Source organism: Acipenser ruthenus, chromosome 10, assembly GCF_902713425.1.
Source record: "Acipenser ruthenus chromosome 10, fAciRut3.2 maternal haplotype, whole genome shotgun sequence".
Lineage (NCBI taxonomy): Eukaryota > Metazoa > Chordata > Actinopteri > Acipenseriformes > Acipenseridae > Acipenser > Acipenser ruthenus.
The window spans coordinates 32,597,072-32,616,632 of NC_081198.1; the positions used below are offsets into that span (position 1 = coordinate 32,597,072).

At 36.2% G+C, this 19,561-nt stretch overlaps 1 protein-coding gene across 2 annotated transcripts in view; it reads left to right on the forward strand.

Annotated features, from left to right (window-relative positions):
- The window catches only part of LOC117403558 (TRAF3-interacting protein 1-like), a 43,754-nt gene extending 26,888 nt beyond the window's left edge, over positions 1-16,866 (forward strand). For both annotated transcript variants that reach the window (XM_059032049.1, XM_034005769.3), the window contains 2 exons: positions 12,587-12,810; positions 14,444-16,866. In XM_059032049.1, coding sequence (XP_058888032.1) covers positions 12,587-12,810; positions 14,444-14,609 — 390 coding nt within the window. In that variant the 3' untranslated portion in view covers positions 14,610-16,866. The remainder of the gene's footprint in view (positions 1-12,586; positions 12,811-14,443) is intronic.
- The last annotated feature ends 2,695 nt before the right edge of the window (positions 16,867-19,561 follow it).

A 19,561-nucleotide genomic window follows, 5' to 3' on the forward strand; every position in this document is an offset into this window, starting at 1 on the left:
CCTCCATATAACTTGTCTTCTTCTTGTCTGACACTTGCATCTCATATGAAATATTAGTCTGTGATTCAAGGACAGACTGGTTTCATCCAGTTTTCCAGTCAAGTGTAACAGATGCCAAAGGCTTGGAAGGCATTCGCTTTTTGAGAATTGAGTGTCAATGCACCAGAACTATATTCAATCCAAGCTAAGGCAATTTCAACTGTGCCACACACTCCTGCTGATTATTTTGAGCCTAAATTCGGCACAATTTCCAGGGCCTTTAGCCCTAAAATTCCAAACTCTTAAATGCAAAAAGCATGAAGCTGCATCCTGTTTACATGGACACCATGTGCCGCTTAATTATATCACATTCTGGAACACAGAGATCCTCAACTGCTGAAAATGTTACATACAGCTGCAGGCAATCCGCAGAATCTCTCGAATCCTGCTTGGTTGAGTTAGTTAGGGCTCATAACACGCTAAGTAGTTTTAATTACATTTTAATGATGTGGTGTTGCACTACTTAAACGTGCAGGACCATATTGCTGTAGAAGCAATAATTCTCTGAACCACCTCTTGTACACAAAGAATGATAAACCTTGGAGATAATTAGGCTGCGAGTATTATACCATCAGTAGATGCCTATGAATCTTGTGTGATGTGGCTTAGAGTCACGCATCCTATGCTATCTACACATATATTAAAATACATTAAATAACATACCAGAATTCTAAAAAGTCTAATCTATGAAAGATTTTTTTTTTTCTCTAGGGTCACTGGCCTTTGGACACTTTGTTTTGAACCCCTGCTTTGTAAGTTAACAACAAAAGTAAAAAAAAATCAAAATGCACTTGTCAATGAAAAAAAAAACGGAACATTATTACCGTGTGTACTTTTATAGTGAAACTTTTGTAGTTGTTGGAGGCATGGCTATTTAGCCACAAAGGGCTGGGGTTCAGAGAAATCTATTAGAAGTATGTCTTTATTGATAGAGGAAGTATCGGATCCAGTACAGGTTCAAATGGAGAGGGGGTTAAGATGGAGAGATAGTACTGTGCTACTTGACTTATGCATTCTGTAATGCATTTTTGTATTCCTTGCAAAGTGAAATGATTGATCAAAAATGAATTTAAAACAATGTAGAGAGACCTGTGCAGAAAGTGAAATATACACCATGCGACCAGATGTTCAATGGCAACAAAAAGGTTAGCTGTTGCTTTAAAAAAAAAAAAAAAAATGATAGCAATTAAATGTAGGCTTATTTAGCTCGATGAGGGCGTTTTTTTTTTTTGTAAACCGGTGTTCCACGTAATGTTGAACACTTGTATATTAAATATCCAGTATACTCATCTTCTGCATACAAAACACATATGAAGGTAGCAGTTGTCATTGCAGACAATGTCTGCTGGCATTGTTTTTGTATGAAACTCTAGGAATTTGCCCTCTTGCTCTGCCATCTAGGCTGGGGTTTGAACTTGGTTAGCAGGCTAGATGACTGATCGCAATCTGTCACAAAAGGGTAAAATGGCAAAGAATTCAGTGTATATTTTGGAAGTGACCTTATCCATGACCCTTGGAAAGTATGTATATTATTATAAGTTACATTTCAGGGAGAGACTTTATTTAGTCGGCCTTGGTGTTTTTAAACAGCTGTGCTTTTTTATGCATACTTTTATTTCCCCTTTTACACCATGCAATTACCCTTGATGAAGGTTTATGGTGAATAAATAAACTTTGTTGTGTAAATTAGCAGCTGGTGATTGAACGTGATGTCAGAAGAAGGCCTGGTTCAGTCATGCAGAACCTACACAAAAATAAATAAATCACAGACTGCAAGAAAACGTTGAGAACAGGTATTTCCGTGGATTCAGTAAACCCTGTATTAAAGACCACCTGTATAGAAGGAGCACATGTCTATAGTGACCATTCTGACAATTTCAGTGTACTGTATTTCCCCTGTTAAATCACTTGTTTCCTAAAACAACTTTAAGAATGGGTTATGGGGGGGGGGGGGGGGGGTTCTAGCAGATTTGACTGCTAGGCTATATTAACCTTTTCATTTTACCATTTTTTATAGGCGCTGGTGCAATGTTAATATGCAATATTTGTGTAATCTTTATACATTTTTTAGTTATTTGTACTTTCTAGCAGTGGTAAAGTGTGTTTTAATTCTGATATGCCACTAACATTGAAATACATGTACTTTTGCTTTATGTTAAATAAATAATGGTTTGTTGTATTTTTGTGAGATTAGTTCTGTTTAGGGAAATAGAAAAGTAGAATTCTCATCCTTGAATTTTGAAGATTTATTTTAGTCTTTTTGGTACATACTGTATTTTGAGTAAGGAGCTTATGTTTCTGGAGATTTGGAAATCCAGGAAGTACTAGGTTTAGCACATGCATATTATCTTTTTCACAGAATGTGATTTACATGTAGCCCCAGACTGTATTATACAATTAAGAATAAGCATGTATTTTTTTTTTGCATTTGGAAGTAGGCAATGATACAATGTTTAAATACAATTGTATTGGTTAAAAATAATTAGAAGCTGAAATGGACTGCAAAAGGCACGGAGTGCCACATGTAGATGTCTAATTTCTTCTGCCTGACAAATACTATAGTTGATTTCAAAAGATTGATCGTTTGGGATAAACTAGATATAAATGATCAGTAATGTTTGATTTTCTTTGCCTTTCTGATCTAATTATATATCTATAATATATATATAATATATTTCTTAGCAGACACCCTTATCCAGGGTGACTTACAATTGTTACGAGATATCACATTATTTTTACATACAATTACCCATTTATACAGTTGGGTTTTTACTGGAGCAATCTAGGTAAAGTACCTTGCTCAAGGGTACAGCAGCAGTGTCCGCCACCTGGGATTGAACCCACGACCCTCCGGTCAAGAGTCCAGAGCCCTAACCTCTACTCCACACTGCTGCCCTATTATTTAGAAACCACCAATAACTGTCTAAATATGTCTGGTGATAATACATGTTGTTTTAATTTTTTTTTCAATTATAATTTCAAAGAATAATATAAGAAATAGTTAGTCACTAATGCATCGTCACTGCCCAGCTTGTCAAGCAATTTCTAAAGCAATAGGTTCTGGGAGCCACCTGCCTCTCACACAGTGCCTTTATCACAGACTTAGGTAATGGGTAAAACAGACGAGATCTGCTGTACTTAAAATAAATATTTTTCTTTGTGCCTCGTGAAAAATAGGAAAAATAAGGCCGCTCTGGGCTTGTAGACCTTGACAGGCCCCCTATAAACGATTGATTTATTTTGGCCCAGACTTTTGGGGAGATGAGGTGTAAGATGACTATTAACAGACCGAAACAGCCTGCTTTCCTGTATTGTATTTACAGTAGGTGAATGTCCTGAATTGTATTTAGTTAGGTTGGGTGTTTATGGGCTTGAAAATAAACCACCCACATTGCATGAAGCCTTAATCTATCTTAAACCTCTCATTTAAAAACTACTGAAAAAAATTAAGAAAACTTTTTAGAAATACCATCTGTTTCCTGTTATAAAACAGTAAAGAGATGTCCATACTGGTCTGGGTGGACTGCTTTTTAGTGCCATAGGAAGTCGTAATAATGGGTTGATTTTCATAGGTTACACTATGCTGACTTGGATTATAAGTAGTGTTCTGCATTTTCGGTTTTTATCTTTAAAAAAATATTTCCAGGAATTTTTCAGAGTTCATTTTACATATATTAAAATAGGGATAAAATCGGTCAAAAATAGTTTTTAATTGAAACATCGGTAAAAATCGGGGGGGGGGAGAATCTCAGTATACACACTTTACATGTGGAATATGATGCGAAGCAGTTCTGGTTTCTGGTTAAGTTTAATGTCCCTGGCATGTATGATGAAGCAGAATCTGTGCAAGTCGAAGCCACATTTTCCCCAAGTTAGCTGGTACTTTGCGAACGTTTGGGCAATCGCTGTGCTGATGGAAGTAGTATCTATAGAAGATATGAACATGACATCAGCACAAAACAAGCCAGGTATATTTGCCTTAATCATAAAAAGAAAAGAAAATTGACAGAACTGGGCGGTCCAAGCCAATCGCACTGGACGTTTCCATCAATGTGTTTCATAAGTTTACCAACTAAATCATCACCATTTTCTGTCAAATATTTTCGATTAAGATTGTCGGCATTAGGCAGCATTTTAACTGATGGACAGTACTGTCACACGGTCACCAATACATACCTCTGCAATAAACAGTGGCTGTCCAGCAAAGCACAGCGCGGCTCTGACAAACTCATTCTGCGCTCTCTTTTTATTAAAGCGTGTGTAAAAGCTGCATAAATGGATTGCTTGTTTCTCAGTTCACTTTCTTGTTTCAGTTTAATGTGTCGCTTATTTTTCAGTGTGTTCTTTTATTGTCAGTGCGAACATTTAACACGCTAAGTAGTTTTAATTACATTTTAATGATGTGGTGTTGCACTACTTAAAGGTGCAGGACCATATTGCTGTAGAAGCAATAATTCTCGGAACCACCTGTTATACACAAAAAATGATAAACCTTGGAGATAATTAGGCTGTGAGTATTATATCATCAGTAGATGCCTATGAATCTTGTGTGATGTGGCTTTGTGTCACGCATCCTATACTATCTACACATATATTAAAATACATTAAATAACATACCAGAATTCTAAAAAGTCTAATCTATGAAAGATTTTTTTTTTCTCTAGGGTCAATGGCCTTTGGACACTTTGTTTTGAACCCCTGCTTTGTAAGTTAACAAAAAAAGTGAAAAATACATCAAAATGCACTTGTCAATGAAAAAAGAAACATTATTACTGTGTGTACTTTTATAGTGAAACTTTTGTAGTTGTTGGAGGCATGGCTATTTAGCCACAAAGGGTTGGGGTTCAGAGAAATCTATTAGAAGTATGTCTTGTTGATAGAGGAAGTATCGGATCCAGTACAGTTTCAAATGGAGAGGGGGTTAAGATGGAGAGATAGTACTGTGCTACTTGACTTATGCATTCTGTAATGCATTTTTGTATTCCTTGCAAAGTGAAATGATTGATCTAAAATGAATTTAAAACAATGTAGAGAGACCTGTGCAGAAAGTGAAATATACACCATGCGACCAGATGTTCAATAGCAACAAAAAGGTTAGCTGTTGCTTTTTAGAAAAGAAAAAAAAAAATGATAGCAATTAAATGTAGGCTTATTTAGCTCGATAAGGACGTTTTTTTTGTTTTTGTTTTTTTTTTGGTAAACCGGTGTACCATGTAATATTGAACACTTGTTGAACAAACTTGTATATTAATTACACTATGTAACACAATTTTTGTTCCTGGGTAGTAAGTGTTATTTACTAATTGCTTATGCCTCAAAATTATAGAAAATGGCTATTATTCCCCACAAACTTTGCTTTTGTGACCAGGACAGTGATATTTTGAAATTGACCTATTTCCAATGAGAAAACGGGCGAATTTGTGTCTTTTCATTCACATAAAGTCAGAAAAAAACAACATATGAATCCAAATTAACATGTATTTATACTAAAGTAATACAAAAATGACTACAAAAGATTTAGAAGTGAGTAGTTTTTCGAGATTTACGATTATACTGTAAATCACTTTCACGAATCAGCCCCCAAATGTAGTCTACCATCATGTTCTCGTTATACTGTCCTTGGTAGCGGCGTTCAAAGTCCAGTATATCCCGGTGGAAGCGCTCGCCTTGCTCCTCTGAGTACGCTCCCATGTTCTCCTTGAATTTATCAAGATGAGCATCAAGGATATTGACTTTGAGGGACATCCTACAGCCCATTGTGCCGTAGTTCTTCACCAGAGTCTCAACCAGCTCCACATAGTTTTCGGCCTTGTGATTGCCCAGGAAGCCCTGAACCACTGCGACAAAGCTGTTCCAAGACGCTTTCTCCTTACTAGTGAGCTTCTTGAGGAATTCATTGCACTCCAGGATCTTCTTTATCTGTGATCCGACGAAGACACCGGCTTTGACCTTTGCCTCAGACAGCTTAGGGAAGAAGTCTTGAAGGTACTTGAAGGCTGCCGACTCCTTATCTAGAGCTCTGACAAATTGTTTCATAAGGCCCAATTTGATGCTCCCACTTGACGTTGTTCCTCCCCACAGAGAACTCGGTCCGCTTGGAAGGGTCCACCATGCAGAAGTAGCAGTTGCTTGAGTGGTCAGTGGGTTCCCGCCAAATTCTTGGGATAGCGAACTTCATGGCTCTCTTTTCCCCTCTGTACCATCCTACGAAAATACATTTATTTCACCCATGACTAATGTGTAAGAGATTCTCGCAACATTTTTCATATACAGACGTGCTCAAATTTGTTGGTACCCTTACAGCTCATTGAAAAAATGCTTCATTCCTCCTGAAAAGTGATGAAATTAAAAGCTATTTTATCATGTATACTTGCATGCCTTTGGTATGTCATAGAATAAAGCAAAGAAGCTGTGAAAAGAGATGAATTATTGCTTATTCTACAAAGATATTCTAAAATGGCCTGGACACATTTGTTGGTACCCCTTAGAAAAGATAATAAATAATTGGATTATAGTTATATTTCAAACTAATTTGTTTCTTTAATTAGTATCACACATGTCTCCAATCTTGTAGTCAGTCATTCAGCCTATTTAAATGGAGAAAAGTAGTCACTGTGCTGTTTGGTATCATTGTGTGCACCACACTGAACATGGACCAGAGAAAGCAAAGGAGAGAGTTGTCTGAGGAGATCAGAAAGACAATAATAGACAATCATGGTAAAGGTAAAGGCTACAAGACCATCTCCAAGCAGCTTGATGTTCCTGTGACAACAGTTGCAAATATTATTAAGAAGTTTAAGGTCCATGGAACTGTAGCCAACCTCCCTGGGCGCGGCCGCAAGAGGAAAATCGACCCCAGATTGAACAGAAGGATAGTGCAAATGGTAGAAAAAGAACCAAGGATAACTGCCAAAGAGATACAAGCTGAACTCCATGGTGAAGGTACGTCAGTTTCTGATCGCACCATCCATCGCTTTTTGAGCGAAAGTGGGCTCCATGGAAGAAGACCCAGGAGGACTCCAGTTTTGAAAGAAAAACATAAAAAAGCCAGACTGGAATTTGCTAAAATTCATATTGACAAGCCACAATCCTTCTAGGCGAATGTCCTTTGGACAGATGAGTCAAAACTGGAGCTTTTTGGCAAGTCACATCAGCTCTATGTTCACAGACGAAAAAATGAAGCTTTCAAAGAAAAGAACACCATACCTACAGTGAAACATGGAGGAGGCTCGGTTATGTTTTGGGGCTGCTTTGCTGTGCCTGGCACAGGGTGCCTTGAATCTGTGCAGGGCACAATGAAATCTCAAGACTATCAAGGCATTCTGGAGCGAAACGTACTGCCCAGTGTCAGAAAGCTCTGTCTCAGTCGCAGGTCATGGGTCCTCCAACAGGATAATGACCCAAAACACACAGCTAAAAGCACCCAAGAATGGATAAGAACAAAACATTGGACTATTCTGAAGTGGCCTTCTATGAGTCCTGATCTGAATCCTATCGAACATCTATGGAAAGAGCTGAAACTTGCAGTCTGGAGAAGGCACCCATCAAACCTGAGACAGCTGGAGCAGTTTGCTCAGGAAGAGTGGGCCAAATTACCTGTTAACAGGTGCAGAAGTCTCACTGAGAGCTACAGAAAACGTTTGATTGCAGTGATTGCCTCTAAAGGTTGTGCAACACAATATTAGGTTAACGGTCCCATCATTTTTGTCCATGCCATTTTCATTTGTTTTATTATTTACAATATTATGTTGAATAAAAAATCAAAAGCAAAGTCTGATTTCTATTAAATATGGAATAAACTATGGTGGATGCCAATTACTTTTGTCATTTTCAAGTTATTTCAGAGAAAATTGTGCATTCTTCGTTTTTTGTGGAGGGGTACCAACAAATTTGAGCACGTCTGTATGATATATTTTTTCAATAACATTGAAAATTGTAAAACATTTTAAACTTAAAAACTTTTACAATTTTAAAAATTTTAACAAATTTTATAACATAAAATTCCGAGCAACAATTGTCCATCTTACCTTCCAGAGTTTTTTTGCAGTGCTCGCAGGTGAAATGAGGTGCCCAGGGTTTGTCTTGATCCCCGACAGGCATGCCGAAATATGCCTTGTAGGCCTCGCACATCTTAGCAGATGCTTCCACGGAGTACTTTTTCGCTCTTGTCTTGATAAATTGGCCGCAGACATAGCAAAATGCGTCTGCCGGATGCTTGCAGCCTCTTGATGCCATCTCAGAAAAATGCAGATATGTATCCACTTAGGCAGCTGGAACAAACCTGAACTGGTGGGCTTAAGCCCCTGTATTTATACTACTATTTATATTACTGGAAAGTTCTAGAAGTTACTCCAAGTTTACTCAGCACTGAATCTATCTGGAATGTTCTGGAAAATAGGTAAATTTCAAAATATCACTGTCCTGGTCACAAAAGCAAAGTTTGTGGGGAATAATAGCCATTTTCTATACTTTTTGAGGCATAAGCAATTAGGAAATAACACTTACTACCCAGGAACCAAAAAAAAAAAAAAGATTTGTTACACAGTGTTATCCAGTATACTCATCTTCTGCATACAAAACACATATGGAGGTAGCAGTTGTCGTATTCCATGTACTTAAGTGCAGCAGTATCCTCTGCCTCATCTGACCCACTTCTGCTATTTTTGCTTTTTGTATACTTCGAAACATTCATTTTCTTTTGGATATTCATAAACTGATTTATGTTTTGTCCAAATTCCTCATCCACTAAAAATATTATATTTGCGTGTATTTCAGTTTAGTTACTACGCCCAGCAATTGCCACAATAATCAGACTTTGTTTGGCCAACATAATCAGGTAATAATGTGTTTGCGAAGTGACAAGAGAACCACGTTTTGAATGCTGTTTGAGCCTCTGACGTCTAAACTGCTGTATCCTAGGAGTCGAAATAAAACCGCATTTTAATCAAAATATTGTGTATTTCCTAGAAAATAGTAACAGGAAAATATTGAATAATAGAATAAATTGAATAAATCAGTAAAAACAGACGTCCAGTTAAAAAAATAAATAATTCTGCAATTTTTTGGTAAAATTCGGAATAAACTAGGAATGTGGAACACCAATTATAAGTAACCATGTTATCTGAATGTGCCCTATGCTGGAATTCTTAAACATCATTGCTTCAACAGGGTTGGAGCAGCAGCAAGTCAGATACAGTCAGAGCCTCATGAGTTCCTGAGAGAGAAAGAGAGGAATGGTGACCGTTTAATTTCCATGTTCTATATTGCAGTGTGAGTCTGTGACATTTCAAGTGTTTAAACTGGCTGCATACTGTACTGTAAAGCAGATGCTGCCATCAAGCAGTTAAAAGATCACAGCCTCGCTTTATTTTTTTGAGAATGAAGAAATCAAACTATGGGGATTCCACAAGTTTAGCTGAACGGTACTTTGCAACAAGTATGAGGGAAATCATTAAAGCACAATAATGGAGCAACGATTGCAATGATACAAAATGTTAGTGCTGGGACGAACACAGGATTTTCATGTTCAGGTATTCGCTCATTAATTAAATATCCGTTTGGATATTCATTCATTTTTCAAAAAGTAATAAAAGCTATTATATTGCTCTGAATCTATTTGTCCCAGCACTAAAAAATAAGTAATATATAGTTATACATTTTTCAAGATCTGTTTTTCATTACTATACCTGCTTAATGTCTCAATCCCTTCCTTTGATATTAGATTAATATACTTCAACTTGGTTAACTACAAATAGTGCTTAACCAGGAACAGGTTTGAGAATATTAAAGGTGATTCATACATAACTAAAGCTCTCAATGTGGTAATTCTAAAAGTAGTCAGCTTCTAGACATTTCAAATTCTCAATGTCTTCAGTATTCTGTTAAGGACTTTTGACAAAAAAAAAAGTTTCTTCTAGTATTGCTGCAAATGCTAGGTGATGATAGCCTATTCAAATGTGATTTCTAACCACAGCAGGAAGGGAAACAAGACTCCCATTGCATTGTCATATGAGACAGGTTTTTCTGTGAGCTCATTAGGCAAACCTTAGATAGGAAAATATCAGGTGGACCTAATTAATCTCACAGAAAAGTATGCAGTCCTGCGAACTGTTATGAAATTTGAATCTTTTTTCCATCCCTAAATTAGGGAAATAAGTGGGGTAGACGGCTCCAAAACAACAGATAGGATTAAGAGTTCAATCTGATCGCCAGGGATCTCATCTGCAGTAAGCAACTCTAACAGCTTATATTTTATCATTTAAAATTTTGATCTACATTTTTTGTAGATGGACTTCTTTTCATAAAATACAAATGACCATACAACTGTGCGTTTGTTAATTTTTATTTTTTGTTATTTTAATGACACGACCTGGAAAAAAAAGCTTGTGATATTGTATTTAGGTAGAATTTTTCTATAGCCACTATAAGATATTATTTTTGTTAAGATAATATAAATATTATAACTGGGTCAAAATAATACTGGGAGTCATAGTAGTTACTTCGGCCACCTTAGAATAAAGGATAGAGGAAAACTTTATGGGAAATCTAGGCTATTTCCATAGCTACCTGTTTTTTCAGATGTATTCAAATTATGTTTCTGGACAGCTCTAAGCACTATATTGGAAGAGAGAGGCGGTCAAAACATATTGTTCTTGTTCTCTTAGTTAAGAAGAGGCTAAACGTATAGTAAATGAAGAAAAATTTTCATGAAATTCACCATACATATAGGGATTGAGATGTACTATAAAAAATAATAAACATCTTTGTCTAATCTGTTAAAGCACTGTGGTCAAGTCTCCAATGCATTTTATTCATCTTGCCCCAATTGCCCCACCTCTTTGTGGCTTGTCCCTTTATTCTGACTTGCTGTTTCTGTACATTTGAAATGTTTTGGCAGATTTATTATACTGTCACACATGCAGATAAGGGGGGAGGGATACTTTCTACACCCCAGGGAATTATGTACAGAAAAAAATCAAAATTAAGCAAAATTATGCAGTATCTCTGTACAGGTATGTTCAAAGTAACAAAAGCATTATGCAGTCGTATTGGGTTCTTCTCTCATGCTGGATATCAAAATACTAGCATAAGTAAAAAAAAAAAAAAAAACGCCTCCGATCGGACAGGACAGGATTCTACAGCGAGTTGCTGCGCTGAGCATCAGCTGTATTTGTTACTTACTGCATTTATGTATCTGAAAGCTAATGTTTTCAAATTAGGAAGACGGTCAGCTGTCGATGACCAAAACAACTCGATGTCAATTTCCCCTGGCAGTAGAGCGCTCTGGATCGCATCAGGTGCCAGCTTTACAGTGTACAAAGAAAATCTTTTACTCTGTCTTTTGCTGATATATTTGCAACGTGGGACCTTTGTTGTAGCTTTTTCTGGTAAAATCGAACAATGTTCCCTTTCCTCACCTATGCGTGTTGATACGGTGTATGCGTAAAATTACGTGGGCGCGTAATTGCATAATTCCCCGGGGTGTAATTTACTGGCTTGACGGAAGTAAAGGTTGAGGATGTTAATGTATTCTCCAGACTAAAGATGTGAAACCAGTATATGTGCTGGCGATCGCTACATAGAAACATTTAAATATCCACAATGCACAGTTTTATTGAGAGCAAAAAATAAATCTTTAAAGATCACACGAGGAGGTAACAGTAGATAAGTGCCATGTTCTTTAATGGTTTCTGCACAGCAAGTGTTTGAACGAGCAATGAAGATCCCTCTAGCAGGTGTTTTTTTAGCCGTACTGCTAAGAAAGACTGCGGGTGAATTGAAAGTGTTTCATTTTTAGGCAAGCTTGTATTACGTGCAAAATACCGCTATGCTACAACTTTCACTGACGCATCCTGATACAAAAGTAAATAAATACATGTCTGGAAACTTTTTTTTTTCAAAAGCATTGTATATATGTGTTCCTCTGCGGGGAGAGAGCATGAGGCTGAGTTTGGCAGTATTCCCTGCACCAGCACACACAGCTGAGCAAACAATGGGGGGCTTGTGCACACAGGGAGGCCATAGCATTCTGGGGTGAAAGGTGACATGGTAGAGTTTGACACAAGCCCTATAGAGGAGAGACGAGAGGGAGGGAAAGAAAGCTATTTTTCTGTATTTATACATTTAAAGGGTCTTATTGTTCATCAAAAATCAAGGCTTTGCATACAACGCTGTTTAATTTTTTAACAATGAGTCTTTTGTAATTGTAATGGTATAAAATTAGCAACAAACTACTCAATAATTTGACCACTCCTTCAGGCAACGAAGTTGTTTTCTGCTTGTTTTGTACCATTATAATTCTTTGCACTTGACAAGTATATTCTTTTTTACAACCCACAAAAATAAATACAGTAGAGTTTTGACTTTTAGCAATCTGTATTATTCTATCATGCACTTGCAATATTTAGTGCTTTGAGATGCGTCAATGACAATGTTTATTTGACACACTTAACTTTCAGTTTGAAGGTTTAGTCATGCTCACATGGGAACCTAGAATTACCACTAGTGAGAGTGCAGGGGACTTGACTTTATTTCTTGTTTTCATCAGGATAAGACAATTGTATCGGCGGCAACAAAAAGAAAAGAGCGTGACTTAGTCTTCAGGGAGACTGAAAAGCTGAGGTCCTCAATCCAGACAGTGTGTCGTAGTGCCCTCCCACTGGGGAAGATCATGGACTACATTCAGGAGGACATGGACTCCATGAAGAAGGAGCTGCAGATGTGGCGCAGCGAGAACGCAGAGCATGCAGCAGCACTGCTCAAGGAGCAGAGGTAGGAGGAATACAAGAAAATACAATACAAGCCAATCTCAGTGTGATTACAAAGAACAATACGATACAAGCCAATCTCTGTGTGATTACAGGAACAATACAATACAAGCCAATCTCTGTGTGATTACAGGAACAATACAATACAAGTCAATCGCAATGTGATTACAAGTTTCATTCCGTGTAGGGATAGTAACAAAATTAGTAACATTAATATAATTCATATTATGATTCTGGAAAAAAAAACAAGGAGATAACTGTTGAGTGAGTACATTGAGAGATTTATTTATCTGTACAAATTGGATTTTTACAATACCTAATTTAAAGACGCTGTAGGTAAGACAATAGTTCCATAAATCTTACCTGTTTTTCACTTCCATTAAATGTTCAGTTTTCAAGAAGCACATTATAGCAAACACATATTTTCAGTTTAAAACACGAAATCTGGTAGTGAGTTCAGTTTCCATGCTTTCCTCTCAGGAAATCTGTTAGACTCTGGCTCAAAGCCTGTTACTGGCTCAAAGCATCAGTCAAGAGGGAAAGGGCCAAAGAAGTGCAATACTATCTTAAAGGCATGGCATCCAATCTGTATAGTTCTTTAACCTAGTGTAGTAACAAATAGCAGGTTTTAAAATAAAATACATGTTTCCACGGCAGGTAAGATTTAATGGAATTAATATCTTTAACTAAAACAGTGAAGAATTCAGTATGGTTGTTTTGCAGACAATGTTGTTTTATTGGGTAAGAGTCCCCATAATCTTCAATCCATCCTTATTGTGCTTGACTCATCTAAAGCCATATCCATTCACAAAACGATTCATTTTCTTTAAATGCCAAATACCTTAAAGCCTAGTAACACCAGGCAGTTTTTTCTGGCAACTTTTAAGCAACTAGTTGCCAGGAACATTTTCAAGCACTTTTTACAAAGCACCACAAATCAAGATTTAGATATTGTGGCTTAAATTATTCACATGGTGAGAATTGCTTAAAAAGTTGAATGTATTGCTTCATAAGTTGCCAGAAAGTTTTCTCAAAAGTTGGCTGGTGTTTCATAGACTCAAAAAATATTAAGAAACATGACCGTATTCAACTAAACTGTGCACAAATTATGTTTTATATTAGGGGCTCATAGAATGTTAACAGGCATTTTTAATATGTTCTAAGTTAATATGTCATGTTAAGGGTGTCTTATTGTTTCAGAGATATTCTATTGTGCAGGTTGGACGAAATGACCGCAAAGCTGAGTGTTTCTAGCTGTTCAAATTGTGCAAAATGATGTCTCTTAAAATAAGAAATAGCCTACATAGAACATAGTAACTTATTATAAATGACAAAACAGATACTGTACTCAGAATCTACTATTAAACATACAGCTATGGCCAAAAGTGTTGTATCACCTAGAATTTTAGGACTGAGACATAATGAAAAACAAAAAGAACTATATGAACATAATTTAGATCTTTTATTTAACATTATGTAATCAAAGAAACTAGAAAAGTCTACCAGAAGCCATAAGTAGTACAGTATTTCATGTTAGATTTTCATTAATTCAAGAGTGGTGCAAAACTTTTGGCCATAGCTGTAGTGTGTCTTGAAGTTGTGTTCAGTCATAATGCAAGTTGTATTTTTTCCCACAGAATAACAGACAATGCTGTGGAGCCCCTTAAAGCTGGGCTGGTGGAGCTGGAGCAGCTAATCAAGGACCAGCAGGACAAAATCTGTGCTGCAAAGGCCAACATCTTAAAAAATGAGGAGAAGATTGAGAAAATGGTCTCCAGTATCAACTTCTCATCCAGGACGTGAGAGCCCAAGACAGAAAAGACTCCAGATATTAATCAAATGATAAATATACTGAAAGGCACTGAAAACAAGGGAAAGGCTATTTTTATAAAGTATAATGTATTTTTATAATCCTGTGATAAAATTTATTTAACATGTGGAGGAATCTAAACACTTTTTTTTTTTTTTCTTCAGCTGTTGTGGGCTTTCCCACCCAATCAAAAGTATAACCTCTCATTCTTAACATACTCACATCCCTGGTGCCTCAGTATTCATTCAAAGAAGACTTCCATATGGAGTTTCATTTTACATTGTCATAGTGCATCGTGCATGTGTCGCACATCTAACCCCTGTACAACATCAGTTGGTTTGTCACTGAAAAGTCCTTTTAGAAAATAATCTTGCTTATTTATTTGATAGCAAAGTCTCTGATTTTACCATTTGTACAATATGGATTATTTTGTTTTAGAAAAGGTAATGCAGATGTCATGTAGGAAACCATATACCATTCCAATTCAAAATTGATTTGGTCTTTACAATAAAGCACCACAGAATAGAGAATTCTTGCTAAGGATCCCCTTTTATATCTGCTCTTCTGATATTTGTGGTTTCAATGCTGTGAAGCAACTGTATGAATTGATTAGATTATAGTAAGGCAGAGGACTTATTCTAGAAAGACAAATTTAACAACCTTGAAAATATATTGGCCATTTTAATATGTAGCATGGAACTGTGCATTAACCCACAAACAGTGGCTACATGCAGTATTTTGCTGTGCCATGTCTGAAGTATTTTCTGTGCTGGCAGTGTGGTAAATAAATTACTGATAAACAAATGATGCCAGTTCCTAAAGTCTTTTTATGTGCTGCATATTACAATTCTTCTCAACACTTTCAAATATATTTCAGAACTGTTGTGTACAAATATAGTTTTGAAGTGATATATGAATATGAAAAAGAACTCCATTCCCTTAAGATTTCATCCTTTTTTTTAAAGGTTTCATAGTTCCGAACAATTTAGGAGGAAATGAAAGAGAACCATTTTGTTTTCAAAAATACATTTTATACATTCATATTTCACTTTACAAAGCGTACCAGCATACTGTAGATATCCACATTTCCTAATTGGTAATAATATCAACATGCATTTAAAAGATACTCTTGGGTACCACTACATATAAATTATCTTATCTGGTTGAAGTCTTGGCCTTTGTACAGTCTAAATATCTCAAAGACAATATATTACCAGGTCATGCAAATAAAATGTTTTGGTGCAGAGTGGGTGATTCTGGCTATGATATGTCAATACAAAAAGACTACTACTACTACTGCAGTAGTGAAAGGAATATGTTGCTACAGGATTAAGGGGAAGATGTATCACTTACAGCGATTGTGCCCTGCAGACTAAATGAAGTCTACTGTATTTTGATGGATTTGATCCCAAACACAGTAGAATTACGCACAGTGCTCCACCAAGAAAGAAGGCTGATTTGGTTATCTATTGTTGAATGAAACGATACATTAAAACAAATTCCCCAAATGTCTGTGACAAGGAATGAGAAGTGATCATTCACACATCCATAACTTTAATGCATGCAGTCTGTGGAAATGAGTCCCAACATGTGTGAGAATTGGAGTTTTGATTGTCCAGCACAGTAGTTTTGAGACCTCTGCAGTCGCCAGCACGGGTTTCTCTCTTACATTTGTCCCAGTCCCAGTTGACAACCTTGTTTTTTCGGTTTGTATAAATAGACTAGAATATATATGTATATATATATATATATATATATATATATATATATATGTATATGGTATGTGTAAATATTTCTTTAAGTCTGTAATATAACCATAATCAGCATTTAAAATTCCAGTTTTGTAGCGCAGAGAGTGATACACAGATTTTTAATTCAGCAAGTTATGGTATTGCTTTTTATCAGTATTTAATAGAATGATTGCAGGTTAATGAAATGTAGCTTTTATTTGTAAATTAAACATTTCCCTCAGTTAAGGAAATTTCAAATAAAAGCCTTTTGCTTGAAAAGGGCAGTTTCCTAAACAAATTACAAGTACTTTGGCATGTTTTGTACCCATCAATTTATAAGAATAATTTACAGGCCTCTGTTGAGAAAGCGTCTACACTGCAAATAATTGTGTCAAAACCAATGTCGCTTTCTTGCTTATATATTATGTATATTTTGAATTTGTAATGTAGTTCACAAATTACTATAACTTTTGTAGAGGAGTAGAATAAAATTACATTTCTGTACAAGTTGGAGTGTGAACAGATGCATGGGTCTTTCTTTATTACAGGATACTTCCATTGCTTTCTGCAACAATAATTGTGTGTCCACTGGTAGCTTCTGCAATCTTGCACATGGTATGTCAGGATTTAAACTCACAAGCTTGGCTCCATCAGATTAGCTAAATGAGCTGCTCATTCACTTAAGCTGGTAGGAGTTTCATATAGCGAAAAGCAACTCAAACTATGTACTATATATGTAAGTATTTGTTTTAGTTTCTGTTTGTTACAATCATTCATTCCCTAGGTATAGTTTCTGTACCGATTATAACACTGCTGGCTAGATGACTGCTTGTTATTGTAAAGACAGGTTTGCTGTATTTGTTTCCCTCTAGTTTAACAGCACATTGTACCCCTTTAAGAATTTCTACTTGAGTAAAAGCTATTAGTTCCTATTTTGTAACTAGTGCAAAGACAGTGCCAGATAAAATTATTGTAAAGGTATACATCTAGTAGGAAGCCACTTAGCTGCAGTAAGGAGCAGTTCAGTTTCTTCTAAGTTTTCTTAAGATTTAGCTTGTAACCTTATAAATGGCTGCATTCCTGGCTGGTTTTTACCTCCAGCATATCAGCATTAGTGTACTGTACTCATTACAGCATTTTGGTGACACACGTCACAGTAATGATCTGTCTCTGCATCTCTTTATCATGAAATTCTCTGCTCTGAATTTTGGGAATGTGGAGTGAGCAATACTGAATAATTGAAACCAGAGAGATACGCATTACATAGCAAAACTGACTGACTTGGTTAAAGAGTTTTTATCTTTTAAAACCATTCCTTGCTACAGCGTTTGAAGTTCAGTTGAAGTATGTTTCTTGCGCAGATTGTTGTTTTATCAAGAAGAATGTGCAGCTGCTGGTAAATGATGTCAGTGCCCCACAGCCACCAAGTTAATCTTTCCAGACAAGTGCATTCCACTTTTTATCAGATCAAACGCACAATTCAGAAATACTGAAGGAAATTATGTTTTATCCCCAGAGTTCTTAATTTTTATGTACCAATAATGGAAAAAAATAGCATTCCGCTGATACAACAGCTCAAAACTCTACAATGCTAAGCCAAGGTGTGCTAACCAATTTTGTCTGCAGCCTTACGAGTCCTTTTGGTAAAATAAAACTCACGACGAGAATGAGATCAGAAAGTCAAATTGTTTTACAAGATTGCTTGCTTGCAGGTGTATTTCTTCCTTGGAGTCACTCCATTAGATCATATTAAAAAAACAGAAAAACAAATGAAATTAAAATGCTTTGAAGGGACATTTATTTGGCGAAAGGGCTGCAGACTGTTGTTAGAAAGAACATACATTAAAGAAATACTGTAAGGTTGGGAAATGCCCTTTTCTTATGTGTACTTTTTGAAATTACTGATCCCTTTTATAATTAAATATTTTGTCTGAATCAGCCTTTCCAATGAGAATAATTCTATACATAACATTGATCCTTGTTGAGACCAGCAACCAAACTACAGGGCCTATTACAGTGCAGGGCATTACATTCTGGTAGTTGACTAAGCTGGGAAGGTAAGAGCACAATATATTTGTGGTTTCATTGCGATAACACTTTATTTTCTGTTTTATTCTTTTATCATTAAAACGAGGTCAACTGCCAAGGTAACGCTTGTTAAATCAGGGTTTTATTGAAATTAGAAATTGGTAAACTTGCTGTTATTGCTGTTTTTACATATTTACTATGGAAGTGGTTTCACCATTAATGAGTAACATTGCTGTACACTTTGAACCAGCATAGGAAGCAACAGCAGGCATCAATAGTTAATGGCTTTGGGGTCTGTATTGGACCAAAGTGATTAAGAATCCTGGTATTTAAATATACTATCCACAGGACCCCCTTAGAAACAAGACTACAGTCTTAATTGATTATTTTTTAATTAATCAAAATAAAGTACCAGTGAAAAAGCTTTGGTGTAGCTTTGGCTCTTGTAGGCTATTTCCTATAATGTTGGCCTTGAAACAAGCAATATTCAGGGAACTGTTTATTTATTTATTTATTCATTCATTCATTCATTCATTCATTCATTCATTCATTCATTCATTCCAAGCAGTTTAATCAAGCTGCTAAAATCCTAATTGTTTTTATGTTATTACTTAAACTTTTCACACAGGGGTGAAAAATGGTTGGAAACTGGTAGTTGCTTTGTGTTTAATTGGTTTCAAGGTTAAACTGGAAAACAACCAAAGGAAAAAAAAACTTCATTCAGAGCTAATAACCCTTGAAAAGTTTAACAAACAGTCACCCTCTTTAAAATAATCTATTACTATAAAGTTGTGAGGAAACATATCAGTTGGAATCTACACATAATAGACCTTTAATCCTTAAACAGTAATTACTTTTGTATTTGTGCAAATTTGACAAAACAGCTGCACAGAAACTTCAAAACCGAAATCAGAAAGAAAAAAATCTCAATTAAAGAGGATTTGGCAGAGACTTTGGGGGCACAAGTCAGTTAAGCTTAAAGACTTGAACAACTGGACATCTGCTACTGTGAAGGTGCTGTTCTTTTCATTTTCATCCCATCATTTCCTATTTAAGCTGCTTGACATTTCAGCTTGAACTGCGAATGTGTTCTTTGAGAGAGTGGACTGACAGAAAGACAAAGAGGCTGCACGTGCTGCCTGGTCTCTATTATTACCTTTGTCCTGTGGGGTTGCAGCTCAGGAAAG